At 38.9% G+C, this 17,672-nt stretch overlaps 1 protein-coding gene across 6 annotated transcripts in view; it reads right to left on the bottom strand.

Annotated features, from left to right (window-relative positions):
• Positions 1-17,672, bottom strand: part of ehbp1 (EH domain binding protein 1) — a 248,288-nt gene that overhangs the window by 54,794 nt on the left and 175,822 nt on the right. For 5 of the 6 annotated variants that reach the window (XM_022672775.2, XM_022672780.2, XM_022672779.2 and 2 more), the window contains 3 exons: positions 15,968-16,106; positions 14,240-14,340; positions 10,271-10,397 (listed from right to left, as the gene is read on the bottom strand). In XM_022672775.2, the coding sequence (XP_022528496.2) occupies positions 10,271-10,397; positions 14,240-14,340; positions 15,968-16,106 (367 nt within the window). The remainder of the gene's footprint in view (positions 1-10,270; positions 10,398-14,239; positions 14,341-15,967; positions 16,107-17,672) is intronic. The other variant, XM_022672778.2, reaches the window with a different exon arrangement.

Raw genomic sequence — 17,672 nt, 5'->3', positions numbered from 1 at the left:
CATCAAACCAAGCTGAACTGCTTGAATTCTTGCAGCAGTAGTGGCATTTGTCCAAAAGCAGTGTGTAAGACTAGTGGAGGAGAACAAGATGCCAAGATGCATGTAAACTGTGATTAAAAACCAGGGATATTCCACCAAATATTGATTTCTGAACCCCTAAAACATTTAAAACATTATGAATACGAACTTGTTTTCTTTGTATCATTTCTTTGTATCATTTAAGGTTTGTTTGTTTTTGTTCCAGCCATTTCTCATTTTCTGCAAATAAATGCTCTAAATGACAATATTTTTATTTGAAATTTGGGCAAAATGTTGTTCGTAGTTTTTAGAATCAAACAAAAATGTTCATTTTACTCAGAAATAAACGTATAAACAGCAAAATCAGATAAACTGATTCAGAAACTAAAGGGGTCTCTTAATTTTTACTTTTTTTCAGAGCTGTATATACACAATAATTATGTTTTTATTATATGTATGTATAACCATGTCCTGTTATTGTTAATAATACACTTGAGTGATCACATAAGCTTAAATTACAGTTGTTACATAAATATAATTATTCAATCTGTAACCCTTTAACTCATGTGCAACAATTAACAGGACAAAAATAATATTATAATATTAATTAACATGAAATATAACATACTAAATTAACTATTGGTAGTGTATGGACAGTACAGCTTGAATAAATTAATAAACTTAAATTTTGCTCAAATTTAAATAGCTACTCTATTCTTATAACACACTTATAACACATAAGACAATTATCGACTATTCAATAAAGCTATTTAGACAAAAATAACTAAATAAGATGTGCTACTGTAATCCATCTGTAACAGAATAAAATCACAAGTAGTTAAATCTCACTGATATTACCTGGATTATTACTGTGTAATTAGACAGTTATTACAGATATATAATATAATGAGGGACAAGAAAAGGAAACAGGACGTGATTTGAAAGCTCAGAACGGTGGGATCTGTTATTGTGAGGCGGAGGGAGATGGGCCTTTCACTACATTAAGCCTCCGATATCAGTCTTGTATGAATTTCTGTGACTGAGACGAGGGGTGGGGGGGAGAGAGGCAGAGAGCGAGAGAGCAAAAGAGAGGGAGAATGAGAGAGAGAGAGAGAGAAAGAGAAATAGAGAGAGAGAGAGAGAGAGAGAGAGAGAGAGAGGGAGGGATTAGGGTGCAATAAAACCTGTGTCAGTCTTATCAGGCTCAAGTGCAATTTTTAAACATATGTTAATCTCACCTAAAACTCGTTTCTGTTTTTCTCCTCTCTTTTCTTTATCTGTCTTATCGAGCGTCTCCGTAGGTGTGAGCTTCTTAGAGTGCCTTTAAATGCCATTATTTTCATAATTGCGTTCATTGTTGCGGGTTATAAGGCAATTTGAAAATCATATGTGTTGCATGAATGCATAAATAGCCGAGATGCTGGCGGATATCAAAAGCGGCGGCGATAACGCTGCGCTGCGGCGCGACGCCCGGGAACGCTTCAGTACGATATTGTGCTCGCGCAGATTGACCGCTCAGAGAGCGAGAGCAGACCTTTCATTTCTCACGCCGCTCCGCTTTATTCAGAGTTGACATGTTTATTTAAAAAAAAAAAAAAAAGAATCTGAATGACAATGTAACGTTTAACCCCTTGAACCCGGACCGTATAAGAGAGGGCACACTTCAAACCCTCACTCTCACAACTACTGAATGTACCACTTTCACAACAGATACTGACGAATGCTACCTAATAACACCTTTTAATAATATTAATCATATTATAATATACCTAATACTACACTATAAAACGTGAATATATAATAGGCTAAATGTAGGGCTGTTTTAGCTCCCCTTCTCTTAAACTAGGTTTGATTGGTCTGAGGTTGCTTAAGTGGGCGGGGCAAGATAAATCGTCCGGTATCGATTTATCGTATTCACTCATCATCAATAAGAGTGATAAAGCAATTTTAAGTAAGGTTACCAAAACCATTGTTACCTGATCTTTTACATTCATCAGTTACATTTTAAAAATTAACTCTGATTTTTTTACTGTCATATTTTGTCATAGCTCAGTAATAAACCTACTGATACTCAAACTCTCATAATTCTAAAACTTTTAGATTAAATTACATTTTTTTCACATTTTCTAAACAAATCATTATTTAAGAGATCTATACCAATTTATAAAATTTCATCAGATCTTATACACAGTTCAACTATTGGTGTTTAAAAGCTATTTACCAAAACGCGGCACATTTTCCACATAGTACACACTGAATAATTCAATGCATATATGTAAATATATATATACAGCTCTGGAAAAAAAAAGTAAGAGACCACTTCAGTTTCTGAATCAGTTTCTCTGATTTTGTTATTTATAGGTATATGTTTGAAAAAAATGAACATTGTTGTTTTATTCTATAAACTACAGACAACATTTCTCCCAAATTCCAAATAAAAATATTGTCATTTAGAGCATTTATTTGCAGAAAATAAGAAACGGCTGAAATAACAAAAAAAAGATGCAAAGAAAACTAGTTCATATTCATTAAGTTCATTCATTTAAGAGTTCAGAAATCAATATTTGGTGGAATAACCCTGGTTTTTATTCACAGTTTTCATGCATCTTGGTATGTTCTCCTCCACCAGTCTTACACACTGCTTTTGGATAACTGTATGCCACTTCTGGTGCAAAAAGTCAAGCAGTTCAGCTTGGTTTGATGGTTGTGATCATCCATCTTCCTCTTGATTATATTATAAAGGATTTCATTTAGCTAATCTCAAAGCAGATTAGCTTCTTTTTTTGTGGTCTTTTATTTTTTTCCAGAGCTGTATATATATATATATATATATATATATATATATATATATATATATATATATATATATATATATATATATATATATTTATTTATATATACACAATACTTCATGAACACTTAGTATTAGTTACTAAATATCCATAGTAGTTTCTGAACAGTTGCTACTGTTTAATTTAGTAGTTACTAAATAATCAATAGTAGTAAACACTGAATAATTCAAAGTTGGTTTTAAATGAATAGAGTTGAATATTGAATAAAGTAATTATTAAGTATTAAGTAGTATTAGACAGTAATTAGACAGTTATAATAGATATTTAATATAACGTAGGACAAGAACAATTTACTTAAATTAATTGATTTAAATAAGTTAGTAAATGAATGATAAAGCTAGAGTTAAAGTGATGTGTGCTGGTGGGGACTGTATATTTGCTGCTGCTGAGCACATTTTTGAGCGTTTGTGTTTTTTTTTCTTCTTTTTTTTCTGCGTGGTGTGAAGGACACCGCTCCCTCTGGTGAAAGAATAACAAGTTCATTAAGCGGGGGGTGCGGCCGTTCCCCTGGAGCCGCCCCTCCGTTTACGGTAGCCCGGGTCCATTGGCGCCCGCATCATTAGGGCACCGGCGTAATTAAGAGTTGTTAGAAAGTGAATTCTCCAACTGCAGATTAGAAAATTAAACTATTTACTGATTACATATTAATAGAGGACAACAATAGCGCTTGCCATAAGCTTGGAAGGCAACCAAGGAATAAATCTGTGTACTTAATTACCATAAACAATGGTTGCATAGAAATGGAGTTTTTATGCGCGTTCCCTTCTGTAATGTGCCTGATATCAGAAGACACTTGACAATTCTTGTTCAATTATCTCCCTTCTCTAATGTGCTGTGAACTGCGCCCAGTAAATAAATTAAGCAGCCCAATTACTGTGAATTCTTCTGGGGAGCCGACGCTACTGAAAAACGCCAGCGAATTCAGCACAGCGCCTAATCTAGGAGGGAGCAGAGGGGGAGCAGGGGGAGATGAGACGAGAGAGAGAGAGAGAGAGAGAGAGAGAGAGAGAGAAAGAGAGAGAGAGAGGAGGAATAGGAAGAAGTTAAAAGGTTTGTGCTGATCACGATTATAATGCTCATGTATAAATAAATGAATGAATGAATGATATGTGGATAATGAACGAACATCACATCAAAAGACAGACAGACTGAAAGCTTCTCCAGATTCTCTTCAGAATTCTCACCAGAATGAGCATCACTTTAAATCTGAAACCATCAAATCAAAAAGGGCTATAATAAAACCCTGAGTTTTATAATAGATAGTGAATAATTCATACTAGATACTAGATAATAGATACTGGACACTGAATTATCCGTAATACTAACTACAACTACAACTACACCATTTATAATAGAAGCTGTTTAATTCATGCTTGACAATGAATAATTAATAGTAGTTGCTGAAAGATCAATTGTAGATACTAAAGAATTCATAGCGGACACCAGATCATTCATATTATACATTGAATAAACGTAGAATACATAATAATTTAAACTAGCTACTGAATCATTCATAACAGACACAAGATAATTTATAGCATACACTGGATAATTCACGGTAGATACTCAATAATTCATAGTAGATACTGAATAATTCTTAGCAGAAACCAGATCATTTATAGCATACACCAGATAATTCATAGTAAATACTGAATTATTCATTGTAGATACTGAGAAATTCATTGTGGACACTGGAAGATTCATAGTAGATACTGAATAATTCATACTAGATACATAATAATTCATAGTGGGCACTAGATAATTAATAGCATACACTGGATTAGTCACAGTAAATACTAAATAACTCATAGTAGATACTGAAAGGTTTATACTAGATGCATAATTCATAGTGGACACTAGATAATTAATAGCATACACTGGATAATTAATATTAAATACTGGATAATTCATGGTAGATACTAAATAATTCATAGTAGATACTGAATAATTCTTAGCAGAAACCAGATCATTTATAGCATAGACCAGATAATTCATAGGAAATACTGAATTATTCATTGTAGATACTGAGAAATTCATAGCGGACACTGGTTAATTCATTGTAGACACTGGAAGATTTATAGTAGATACTGAATAATTCGTACTAGATACATAGTAATTCATAGTGAGCACTAGATAATTAATAGCATACACTGGATAAGTCATAGTAAATCCTAAATAATTCATAGTAGATACTCAATAATTCGTACTAGATACATAGTAATTAATAGTGGACACTAGATAATTAATAGCATACACTGGATAAGTCATATTAAATACTGAATAATCCATAGTAGATACTCAATAATTCATAGTAGATACTAAATAATTCATTGTGGACATCGGACAGTTCATTGCGGACACCAGATAATTCACGGACGACACTGGATAATTCATAGTAGATACTGAATAATTCATAGTGGACACCAGGTAATTAACAGCATACACTGGATAATTCATAGTAAATACTGAATTATTCATAGTAGATACATAATAATCTATAGTAGATACATAATAATTTATAGTAGATACCAAATAATGCATAGTGAATACTGGATAATTTATAGTAAATACTGCATAATTCATAGTAGATACTGAAGAATTCATACTAGACACATAATAATTCATAGTGGACACCAGATTATTAATAGCACACACCGAATAATTCATAATAAATACTGAATATATATAGTAGTAGTAATCTATTATAGTAGATACTGAATAATTCATAGCGGACACTTAATAATACATAGGGGACTTACCTGTACAGGATCACACACCTGGCTTAACATGTGTTTAATGTGTTTTACCATTACTGTAATGCTGTAGCTCAGAGCTACCAGTGATACTGGTAGCTCAGACACTGTATTTATTAGAGTCAGACTAAAGTGTTCTGATCTGAATGTCTGTCTAAATAAACTGCTACACTAAAGACCTCAGAACCTCAGATAACCAGAAAAACAATCCAGGATTCCTCATCTGCTCCAGATCACAGTTTTCATTAGATCCCAGAGCATCAGACTCACAACCAATAACATCAAAAGCAGAGGAATCCATAATTGTTTAATATAATTAGTTTAAGATAATAATTAGGACTATCTCAATGAAAGAGTATGTGGGTGTAAGAGGGTCTTTTATGGCCATTTCAATATGCAATTAGGGGGATTAAGCAGAGTTTGGGGGTAATTGGGTGCAGTATACTAAAGAGTAGCTTCGTGTAGCGTAGCACGGGTTAACGAGGGTAACAGAGAGCATAGTGGAGTCAAGTACTGACGAGCATTAAACATCAATCTGCAGATCATCTCAGCTCAGGAAACGATCCAACATGCACAGTCTTGATGATCAGTAAAAACATGTCTGAACTTTGATTCAAGACTTTAGTTTTGCACTGAAGCTAGGAGGCTAATGTTGCTAACATGCATACGTGAAAACATATGAACACCAATTAGAAGCCAAACTGGATGCTTATATTTTGCAGGCATTGCAAATATGTGTTAATAAAGGTCAGAAAATACAGATAATCTAATTTAACATTAAACATTAAATTCGTAAATTATTTCAAAATATATATATGAAATTATAAATTCATTTTAAAATGCAAAACGGGGTTACGCTGCTGTAAATTTAGAAATGTTAATATGCAATTAGGCTGATTTCTTTTATTAACAATTAATTAAAAACTTGCTGTTTTGCATTTTGATGTACACACATACATCCAATTTCTCATATGCCTCTTCCTGCTAATTCTTAATGGGGCGCTAGCCTGGAATACATCCTGGATATGGTAGCAGTCAAGGACTTTTAGCCAGATTTGAACCCAACTTAATTAATTTATTTATTTTATCTTATCTCACTTTTCACACCAGGAGGGTGAAGGCTAGCATACGCCTGTACATGTGAGGTCTGACTTTGCCCCCTTTTTTTTTTAAACTGCTGTGGACGTAGCATCGTGGATGTAGCATCACAGCACACTCGGAGGAAAGCGAAGCGCCCCAGCTCTGACATATTAGCCAACAGAAGCCTGTGCTGATCGACATCATTTTAGGAGTGATGTTTGGGGAAGAGCGCCATCTATTGTATGCTCTCTCAGATGTCGGCTGCTGATGGAGAAGCTGCATGACCGGGATTTGAATCTCCTGATCGTTTTGGCAAGGCCTTAGTCTGCTGGACCCAGAGACTGTAAAAAAGATGGACGCTGCGTTGCTGTTCCCATTTATTCAATGAAAATGAAGCCAAAATCTTCCGCCATGTTGGCGATCCTGAAACCCGAGTCTGCGCAGTAGAGACCAGAGGAGAGAGAAAGACTGTGGAGAGACCGCCTACTCATTTAAATAAACCCGCCCCTGAGTCTATAGTCCCTCCCATACAGTCATTGGTCCCACCCCGGCTAGGTGTAAGGGCCCTTTTACAATAACCACAACTTTTTAGAACATAGCTGAATAACGTTTTAAAAAAATAAAAATTTGACAATATAAGCAGAGGTTACACTAGCTGTTGCATTTAAATAATGGAAGTAGAATTACAGTATATCGGAAAAAAAACGTGATTGAAAGTTGTTCTGTTTTGCCATTGAAACCTATGGGGATGAGTGGGGTTACACAGTTTTCTGCAGCCGAACAGCAGGGGGCGCCCGACCTGTGGTGGCTTCACTTTTAAGAGACGATGCTCTGTCCAGCTATATACAGTCTATGGCTGGACCAAATAAAGGTATTCTGTCATAGCAGTTTAATATCAAAGCGACAGACTTTTGGGAGACTTTGAAGTGATTTATGATGAGCATGCCGTTAGTGTGATGCTAACTGGTGTACATAAGCTTCCAATTGTAACATGTTAGCTACATTAGCCTCATAGCTCGAGTGTGAAACTGATGTATCCAGCATGTCTTGGCTGATTTTTGCTTTACCTTTATACATACTGCAGCTGCTGCTGATTCAGGTCAGTATCAGGCAGTGTGTATTCAGGTGGGTATCTCTTACTCTGTGTGTGTGTGTGTGTGTGTGTACAGACATATCTGAGGCTGTTTGGTTTGTGTGGTGAGTGGCCAGCGGGTCCAGCTTTCTATCACATCGCAGGGAAAAGCCCTTCAGGCCGTCACAATGGCTCCGGTGTGTACGAGCTCGAGACCAGCCAAGAGCGGCGCGGAGGGACGGGGGGGAGCGGGGGGACGAGGGAGAGGGGTGTTGACAAACACAAAATGGAGAGATAGTTTTGATACGAGAGCAAGAAGCATATAAACCTAGACGCCTATTTCCTCCCTCCTTCCTCTCTCTCTCTCTCTCTCTCTCTCTCTCTCTCTCTCTCTCTCTCTCACCCTCTCTCTCTCTCTCTCTAAAGCTGCCCTTGTGGGGAAATGATTGTTTAGTATGAGCGGCTGGACGCCGGTCTCCAATTTCAGCAAAAGCAACCATGTGTGTGTTTGTGTTTGTGTGTTGCTGGAAGCTTTACAAGGCAGCCCACAGAAGATCAGATCATCCTTTTTCAACGGCATAGAAGCGTTACAGCACCAGTGGAATATATAGGAAGTTACACTTACCGTATTTTACATATACACTATAAGGGGCACTATCAATAAATGTATTTTTTTTGTCTGTTTTCATACTTAAGGCACACTGGATTTTAAGTCACATTTTAAGAAACACTATAAGAAACTTGTATTTCAGCAGGTCTCACCGCTGGGTGGTGGTGGGGGTGGGTAGCTAACAAAGTTAAGCAAAGCTAAGCTAAGTAAACAAAACAGCAATAAAAAAAAAGAGTGCTGGATGTTAATCTACACAGATTACTCTCCTGAAAACTGTTTATCTGGGTGAGTAAAGTCCTTCTGTCTATTTACAGTAAGTTTAGATTCCTGAATTTCTCCAGCACTAAGGCTGGAGCATTAGTGGCTAACCGCTAACCAATATACTCCCCTCTGAACAGGAAAAGAGCTAGCGTTGTTAGCAGCTAATGCTAAGGTTGCTCCAGCAGTGCTAGCCAGGATTAGCAGCAGACTACAGGCTGATAACACTCACCTCTAAACAACTAAAGAGGTGCACCAGATTATAAAGTGCACTGACGAATTTTGGGAAAATTAATGTATTTTAAGTGTGCCTTATAGTGCGAAAAATGCGGTATGTTCGGTATGGTAAGTTACACTTATATCGTGCCTTTCTAAAAAAAAAAAAAAAAAACTTTACACTATGACTGCTGTAATGCTCTACTATGTTCAGTATGTAAATTTAACGTGTAGTATAAACTGTTTTTATCACAATGTGCAATATTACCAATTTTTTTTTACTGTTTATTTACTTGTTGTTTATTTACTATAAACCAACAGTATGTGCAATATTAGGGGAGCTCGCTTCTACAACATATATATATATATATATATATACACATGTATTTAATGTATTTTTATATTCTCTTGTTTTTTTTTTTTGTTCACCGTATTTTTCGCACTATAAGGTGCACTTAAAATCTTTTAATTTTCCCCAAAATCGCCAGTGTGCCTTTCCAATATGTATAAATTATATCAGTCAAGTCTTAAGAATCTCCAGCACCGGGGCTGGAGAAGCATTAGCATTAGCCGCTAACCGCTATTTCCACATCCAGTACCCTGGATGTCACTGCTGGAGCAGCATTAGCATTAGCCGCTAACCACGCTAGCTCTTCAGAGGGAAGTATTTTTGACTGTAGCCTGCATGTTTACGAGTTCTTCTCTTACTCTCTAACCTCTTTCTAGCCCCTTTTCCACTCTCTCTTTCTCTTTCTCTCTCTCTCTCTCTCATTGTGTCTCTTTACTTCCCTCTGTCATTCTTCTTTCTCTGTAGCTCTCTTACTGTTTATTTGCTCCTCCTCTCTTTTCCTTTTTCTCTCACCACAACCTCCCTCTCTTTCTCTCTCCCTCCTTCTTTTTACCTTTCCCTCAACCTTTCTTCTTCTCTCTCTCTCTTTTTGAGCATCTCTCTTGCTTGCTTGCTCACTGGCTCACTCCACTACATCATGTGTGTGTGTTTAATGCAGATGTGCATGGAGGTGCAGAAGCATGTATCTGTGTGTATTGCATTATTTCAACATTATTTTTCCTCCTCCTCCTCCTCCTCAACCCTCCCTCCCTCCCTCCCTCCCTCCCTCCCTTCCTTCTTCACACCACCTCTCTCTCCCTCTCTCTCTCTCTCTCTCTCCAGCATATCAATGAAGGGCAGATATACGCTGTGTGTTGCGCTCGGCTGCGCGGGCTGTGTTCAATAGCGGCTGGCTATCAGTGGCGTTATCGGCCCCCGTGAAGCCGGGGGCTTATCGCGGCGGCCCAGAGAAGGCCGGCCCCTCCATCCCCGCTTCAAACGCCACCACTTCCCAAACTCCACAAGAGTTTTAGTGAACGCTCAATTTGGCGGTGCTGTTTGCGGCGTAATTGGGCGCGGTACCTGTGTCCATGAGATAGCGCAGACGCTTCTCCACACGAGCCGCCCGCGAGTCAATCTGCCTCTGCTCACTCTCCAGAGCCGCCAGCTCACCAACCACATACTGACTGGTGTCCCTGAACACGTTCTGCTGAGAGAGAGAGAGAGAGAGAGAGAGAGAGAGAGAGTGAGAGAGAGATGGGGAGAGAGAGAGGGGATACAGAGAGAAAGAAAGAGAGGGACAGAGAGAGAGAGAATGAGAGAGAGATGGGAGCGAGACGGGGAGAGAGATAGAGAAGGGGGAGAGAGAAAGAGAGAGAGGGGGAGAGAGAGAGTGAGAGGAGATGGGGAGAGAGAGAAAGAAAGAGAGTGAGAGAGATGGGGAGAGAGAGAGGGGGATACAGAGAGAGAGAAAGAGAGAGACAGAGAGAGAGAGAATGAGAGCGAGATGGGAGAGAGACGGGGAGAGAGATAGAGAAGGGGGAGAGAGAAAGAGAGAGAGGGGGAGATGGGGAGAGAGAGAGAGAGAGGGAGACAGAGAAGAGAGAGAGAGAGGGGGGAGAGAGAGAGAGAGAGAGAGAGAAAGAGACAGAAGAGAGAGAGGGAGAGAAAGGGACAGAGAAGGGGAGAAAGAAAGAGAGAGAGTGATGGAGAGAGACCATGGTAGAGGTAGAGAGAGAGAGAGGGAGACAGAGAAGAGAGAGAGAGGTAAAGAGAGAGAGATGGGGCAAGAAATGCAGAGAGATAGTACAGAAAGGGATGGAGAAAAAAGAGAAATAAAAGAGAATAAAGATGACATAGAGAGAAAGAGAGAAAGACAGGAGGAAGAGAGAGAGAGAGGTTAATCATTATTCAGTGAGTATCATACATGATGTGGTCGTTGAGTTAATTTGGTCAATTAATTAGTTGATTGATTTGTCAATAAAATAATTTCACACACACACACACTGTAAGGTAAGTTTGAATACAAGTTTAAGTAAACAATTAAATTAATTATACAAAAAAAAAAACAATCATTTTAATAAACAATAATTCAGTTTGTACAAGTTTACTATTGTTTCAGGTATTTTGTCATTTGAAAACACTTAAAAAGACACACCTGTGCTAGGTGTGTGTGTGTGTGAATCGAGGAAGGAGTGTGTAAGTGGGGTTAATACACTGTTTACCTTCATAATACTAAACAGCGGATCTCTCTCTCTCTCACACACACACACACACACACACACACACACACACACACACACACACACACACACACACACACACACACACACACTTAATTTATGGCTGTTGTAAGTAAGAGGGGTCATCACACTGCTTATAGGCAACTAACACAATGTCAGTCTGAAGACCACCCCCCCTCACACACACACTGTCAGTGGGCTCTCTAGTAGGATACCAGTCAGGGGAAACACACACACACACACACACACACACACACACACAAATTGATATAAACGAGAGAAAGGTGGAGCAGCGCCAGAGGCCTAACAGCAGGGAGCACACAGAACACACACACACACACACACACACACACACACACACACACACTTACGGAGGACATAGGTTCTTACATAGCACTAAATACAAGTACACACAGTAAACTACTTGATATAATGTATATAATATATGTCCACTCAGAAAAACAAAACAAACACACACACATACACACACACACACACACACACACACACACACACACACACACATAGGCCTATCACCCTTTTTCTCTTTCCTGAAAAATGAGGAAGAGGGGTGAGGAAGAGGAGTGAGGAAGAGGAGTGAGGAAGAGGAGTGAGGAAGCAGTGTGTGTGTTTAAACTGGGTGACGGCTGCAGACTGATGGATATACATTTAGTGCTGATCCACCTTCTTTTTAATAGGAAAGGAGAGAGAGAGTATGAGAGAGAGAGAGAGAGAGAGAGAGAGAGAGATAAAGAAGAAGAGGACGGTGAGTGAGTGAGTGAGTGAGGGAGAGGGTGATTTTTTTATTTTTCCTCCTCGGCAGCACTTTTCCCTGCAGCTGTCCATCACCCAGCGCTCCTCTCGCGCCGCTCTATCACAACATTCCTCCCACAAATCAATTTTACACATGATCAGCGCCCCCACACCGCAGTAATTAAGGGCAGAAATTACCATTTATATTATATTAATGCAAACATCATCGCCAGCGTAATACACACTCAGCTCCGTAATGGCCGGGTTAACACCCATTAACCCCAGAGAGAGAGAGAGAGAGAGAGAGAGAGAGAGAGAGAGAGAGAGAGAGATAGAGAGCGAGAGACACTAAGAAAGGGTGAGACATACACACAGACAGAGAAATAGAGAGAGTGAGAGAAATACGCTGTCACTTAGCAAGAAGAGCAAGACACAAGGACAAGGAATGTCCCAAAACAATACAATCCAGTAGATCAACATCAGGGGACGATTCTGACTTATTTAAACAAATCAGTGTTAGTTGTAACAACTGTGTTCAGAGCTCCATCTGTTGTCCACATGATGCCACTGTCTGTCACTGCCAGCTCACAGCACTGAGGAGAGTTCTCAGATAACAAATGTAAAAGTTCATTTGGAGTCTGCAGTGTGGAATTTTTTTTTTTTTTTTTTTTTTTTTGTTTTTTACAGTGGAGCATGAAAACACAACCTAATATCTGAAACAGTTCTTTTTTTTTTCCTACTGTCCAGCAGGCTATAAAACATGGTATTAAAACATCTAACCTACACTCTAGTAAATAACGCAAACACAGTATTTCCGCATTATAAGTCACACTTAAAATACTTCAATTTTCCCAAAAATCAACAGTGCATCTTTTAATCCAGTGCGTTTTATGTAATTTGACCAGGTTGTAAGGAGCAGTAAAGCCACTCCGCTGAAGTACAGACTTATACAGGAGTTCCACTTTAGTTCTCCAGCACCGGGGCTGAAGTAGCATTAGCATTAGCCGCGATCTACTATTTTCCTGTTCAGAGAGGAGTATTATCGGCCTGTAGCCTGCTTCTAGCCCCGGCTAGCACTGCTGGAGCAGCAACAGCATTTGCCGCTATCCGCTATTTTCCTGTTCAGAGGGGAGTATTATCGGCCTGTAGCCTGCTTCTAACCCCGGCTAGCACTGCTGAAGCAGTTAGCCGCTAATGCTAATGCTCCAGCCTTAGTGCTGGAGAAATTTACTGTAAATAAACTAAAGAACAGTTTTCAGGAAATAAATCTGTGTAGATTAAAGTCTAGCGCTCATTTTACTTTAAAAGTCTTTTTTAAGAATCACAGTTTTGTTTACTTAGCTTAGCTTTACTTAACTTAGTTAGCTACCCCCTCCACCACCACCAAGCAGCGAGACCTGCTGAATTACAAGTTCCTTATAGTGTCTCTTAAAATGCGCCTTATAATCCAGTTCACCTTATGGATGAAAATAGACCAGATAATAGACTTTCATTAATAGTCTGCTTTCTAATACGGTTCACCTTATAGTGTGAAAAATATGGTAAAAGAACAAACAAACCTTTGACTGATACTGTACTCTAGTATTAATCAGCAGCGCATCTGTGTGTCTGTATTATTCATTTATATATAACGAGTGGATCGGATCAGTATTGGCTGATACTCAGCATTAGTAGACTATGATTGATCAGGACATCCCCAACACATACTGATACACAGATATACACTCAGACAGACAGACAGACAAAGTGAGAGAGCAAGAAAGAAAAACTTGCTTGCAGACAGAGAGACAGACATGTAGATAGATGGGGAGAGGCAGAGAGAGAGAGAGAGAGAGAGAAAGAGGTGAAAAAAGACTAACAATATAACATTAGTTCACCTATATTGTGATACTACCTTTTACAACAATGATACTGTTGAAGCCTTCTAACCAATCATGGTGAGCTAAGGAGGTGATGTCAGTATCCCGGCCAATCCCAGCACCAGATGAATTTCTGAGAGTGTTTTGAATCAGGAAGTGAAGAATTTGGTTTGGTTAATTAATTAAGAAGTAAGTACCTCATCTTCAGTCAGCCTTCGTCCCTCAATATCCAGAAATCCTCCTCTGTCTTCACTCACTCGCTTCAGCTCTTCAGGCACCGACCTCTGCCTGCGCACCTCTGCAGGAGGAGAGGACAGACAGACAGACAGAAAGACAGGAAGTCACTTTGGGTTTCTTGTAAATGATGGTACAGCCTCTGTGTCACAGTGACTGTCTCACTGTGACGACCGGGCCGGTGGGTCAGCATTAATTAACAGCAGCCAATTAAACAGCTTTTCTATACGCAGCAGAGCAGAGCAGTCCCTCACCCTGTGTCCCAACTGCCTACAACAAACTACGACTTTAAGTCATAGACTATATACTAATCTTAATACTAAAGACACTCAAGAACTGTCTGATTCATCTCTGAAACCTTTATCTATACTACATACAGTACTTTGTACTCAACAATATTTAGCATAGCAACCTCTGGAATATAATTAAGAGGAAGATGGATGATCACATCAAACCAAGCTGTACTGCTTATCCAAAAAGCAGTGTGTAAGACTGGTGGAGGAGAACATGCCAAGATGCATGAAAACTGTGATTATTCTACCAAATATTGATTTCTGAACTCTTAAAATGTATGAATATGAACTTGTTTTCTTTGCTTTATTTGAGGTGTGAAAGCTCTGCATCTATGTTATTTTAGCCATTTCACATTTCCTGCAAATAAATTCTCTATATGACATTTTTTTTTTGGAATTTTGGAGAAATGTCCGTAGTTTAAAGAATAAAACAACAATGTTCATTTTACTAAATAGTAAAATCAGAGAAACTGATTCAGAAACTGAAGTGGTCTGTTCATTTTTTTTTCCATAGCTGTATATATATATATATATATATATAGTTGTACAAGTTGACTTTTTGAATATTTTTTGGATTTTTTTTTTAACAGTACACCTTGCGCTGCTCGAAACTAGTACTAATTCTCTAGTACAAATTCTCTTGTACTAATTCTCTTAAACAATTGTGGGTGTGTTTTGGACATAAAATGAAATAAAACAATCAGTGTGTCACTTTCTGGTCCCCTCAGAGCCAGGTGTGCTCTGACTTCGCTATTTTAGATCGCTATTTTAACAGCGCAGCTACCTGGACATGTCCAATGCTTCTCAGCAGAAGAAACTGACCTGCTCGTTCACGCTGTGAAGGTGTTAAAGCAGGTCATTTATGTAAATAAGAAGGGATGTATATGCACAGGCACCTGTGCAGCCAAGATAGCAATAAACCCTTGACTGTTGAAGTCTGTCCAGGCTGAAGTCTGTTTTTTCCGTCCCTGGACACGCCTCATTTCCAGACCACCACGCCAGTAAGAGTAGATATATTCAGAAGCACCGTTGCTATTTTAACAAATCAGGCACTAGGCGTGAAAATAAACTGTTGGCAGGGTGTTAAATAGCAATGAGCAACGCAACGTGCCTTGCACATGCTGTAAGACAGGGCCCTTAGTGTGTGTTATGTTATGAGCAAGTGCTGGGTTGTAGAAATATCCATAAAATAGGTGTTTTGAACCGAACAATTTACTGAGTGTATGATTGTACAATCTGTTGTGTGTTTGGTTGTTTTTATATTAAGCTTTGGTATCATTACTGAAATCCTCATGCCCTAGAGCAGCATATTAAACGTCACATTAAAGAGATGTTCCACGATACTGTAGCTCAGAAGAACGAGAAAAGAACGAGACCTGTGATGGCTGTGTGTCTCACCTGGCTTGGGCTCTACATACTGACTGAAGGACTGGAGCTGAGTCTTCCTCACTGCAGACTCCTTACTGAACACCACAGGGTTCCTCAGACGCTCCGTCGCTCTCCTCAGACGCTCCGCCCTCAGCTCATCAGCATTGTTCTAAAGAAAAAAAAAAAAGAAAAAAAAAAAGAGATTATTCAGTTATTGGTTAATAACTGTAATTTAAATTGCTTTCTTTTTCATTATTAAAGCTTTACAAAAAAAAAAAATCAGCAGCTTCCTGAGTACTCTGACCTCATCAATAACTGATGCTTAATTATGGGGAATGGAGGTTGACAGGTGGAGGTTAAATTGAGGACTGTAAGACCAGGAGAACTTTCAAAGAATGACTGAGAAACAGAACTGACAACAGAATAGACAGATCAGATCAAAAACTCCTGTTTTATTGGTTAATTATAAGGTAATCATGCTTAAAAATTGCTATGAGGTGTTAACGAGGTCAGGATGTGAAGCTCAGGCAGCCCTCGAGAGCCACTTTTGGAACAACAATCCATGAACTCTCCAGAGAGTGAGAGCCAGTTTACTTGTTTACTGGACTTATTTATAATTTTTCCCATTTTCTCGCAATTTATCTGAGGAAAGCGCAGCGACACGGTTCCGATACATCAGCTCACAGACGCCTTGTGCTGATCGATATCACCCTGGGAGGGATGAGGGAAAACAGTAGCATCTACTCACCCAGAGAGAGCAATACCAATTGTGCCCTCTCGGGGCTTCGGCAGCTGATGGCAAGCTGCATGACCAGGATTCGAAACAGCGAGCTTGCGATCACAGTGACAGCGCTTTAGACCGCTTACGAACGTTTGTAGTTTGTGGATATCCCTTATAATAAATGCTTTTAGCCAATTGATAAGTAAGCTACACCCGTTGTTGACAAATCTCTGTGGCATATCTCTGGAACATGAAGCTATTGGCACCATGCCTAATGTCAGGAGTGGACAAGAGGGGTATTAAGCCTCACAGTATTGAAAAATGATGGCGCTCCATTCAGTACTTCTGGATGAGGTGGGATCATTATTCAACATCCTGTCAACACTACACTGAAAGCAATCGACGTTCCAAAAGCTAGAGGTCTAAAGTCTTCCTTTCACTGTTAAGACAGTAATTCATTGCTTAATTAGTAGGAAGAGCAGGTGTCCAATTACTTTAGTCCATATTTTTATGAGTATATTATTGAATTAGGTCCATGGTCCTTCTATGGCAACATCTTAAAAAAAAAAGAAAAAAAAAAGCAGTGTACAGTACACACAGAGGAGTATAGAGTGAGAGAGAGAGAGGACAGAGGGGAAAAAGGATAGAAGGAAAAGAGGACAGGAAAAAGGGCGAGTGAGAGAAGGAGCTGGAGAAAAAGTGAAGGAGAATAAGAGTGCGAAAAACATCACTTAACTTAAAAAAAGCAGAGGAGACACATTTAAATAACCATTAAAGCGGAAGGGAGAGAAAAGCGAGAGAAGAAAGAGAGGCGACAAACCGCGGGTTAACATTAAAGCAAAGGACAAATTAGACACACATGGGCAAAAAAAAAAGAAGAGGAAGAAAAAAAAAAAAACAGGTTTAATTATGAAGCGCTGAGGAACGGGTTCTTCTCTGCGTTCCTCCACCGGCCTGCATTAAACTCGGCGGCAGAAAAAGGAAGAAGGCAATTAAGTCGACTTTCAACGAAAC

This window comes from Astyanax mexicanus, chromosome 14 (assembly GCF_023375975.1).
Source record: "Astyanax mexicanus isolate ESR-SI-001 chromosome 14, AstMex3_surface, whole genome shotgun sequence".
NCBI lineage: Eukaryota > Metazoa > Chordata > Actinopteri > Characiformes > Acestrorhamphidae > Astyanax > Astyanax mexicanus.
This window is presented reverse-complemented; position numbering and strand designations above follow the sequence as displayed.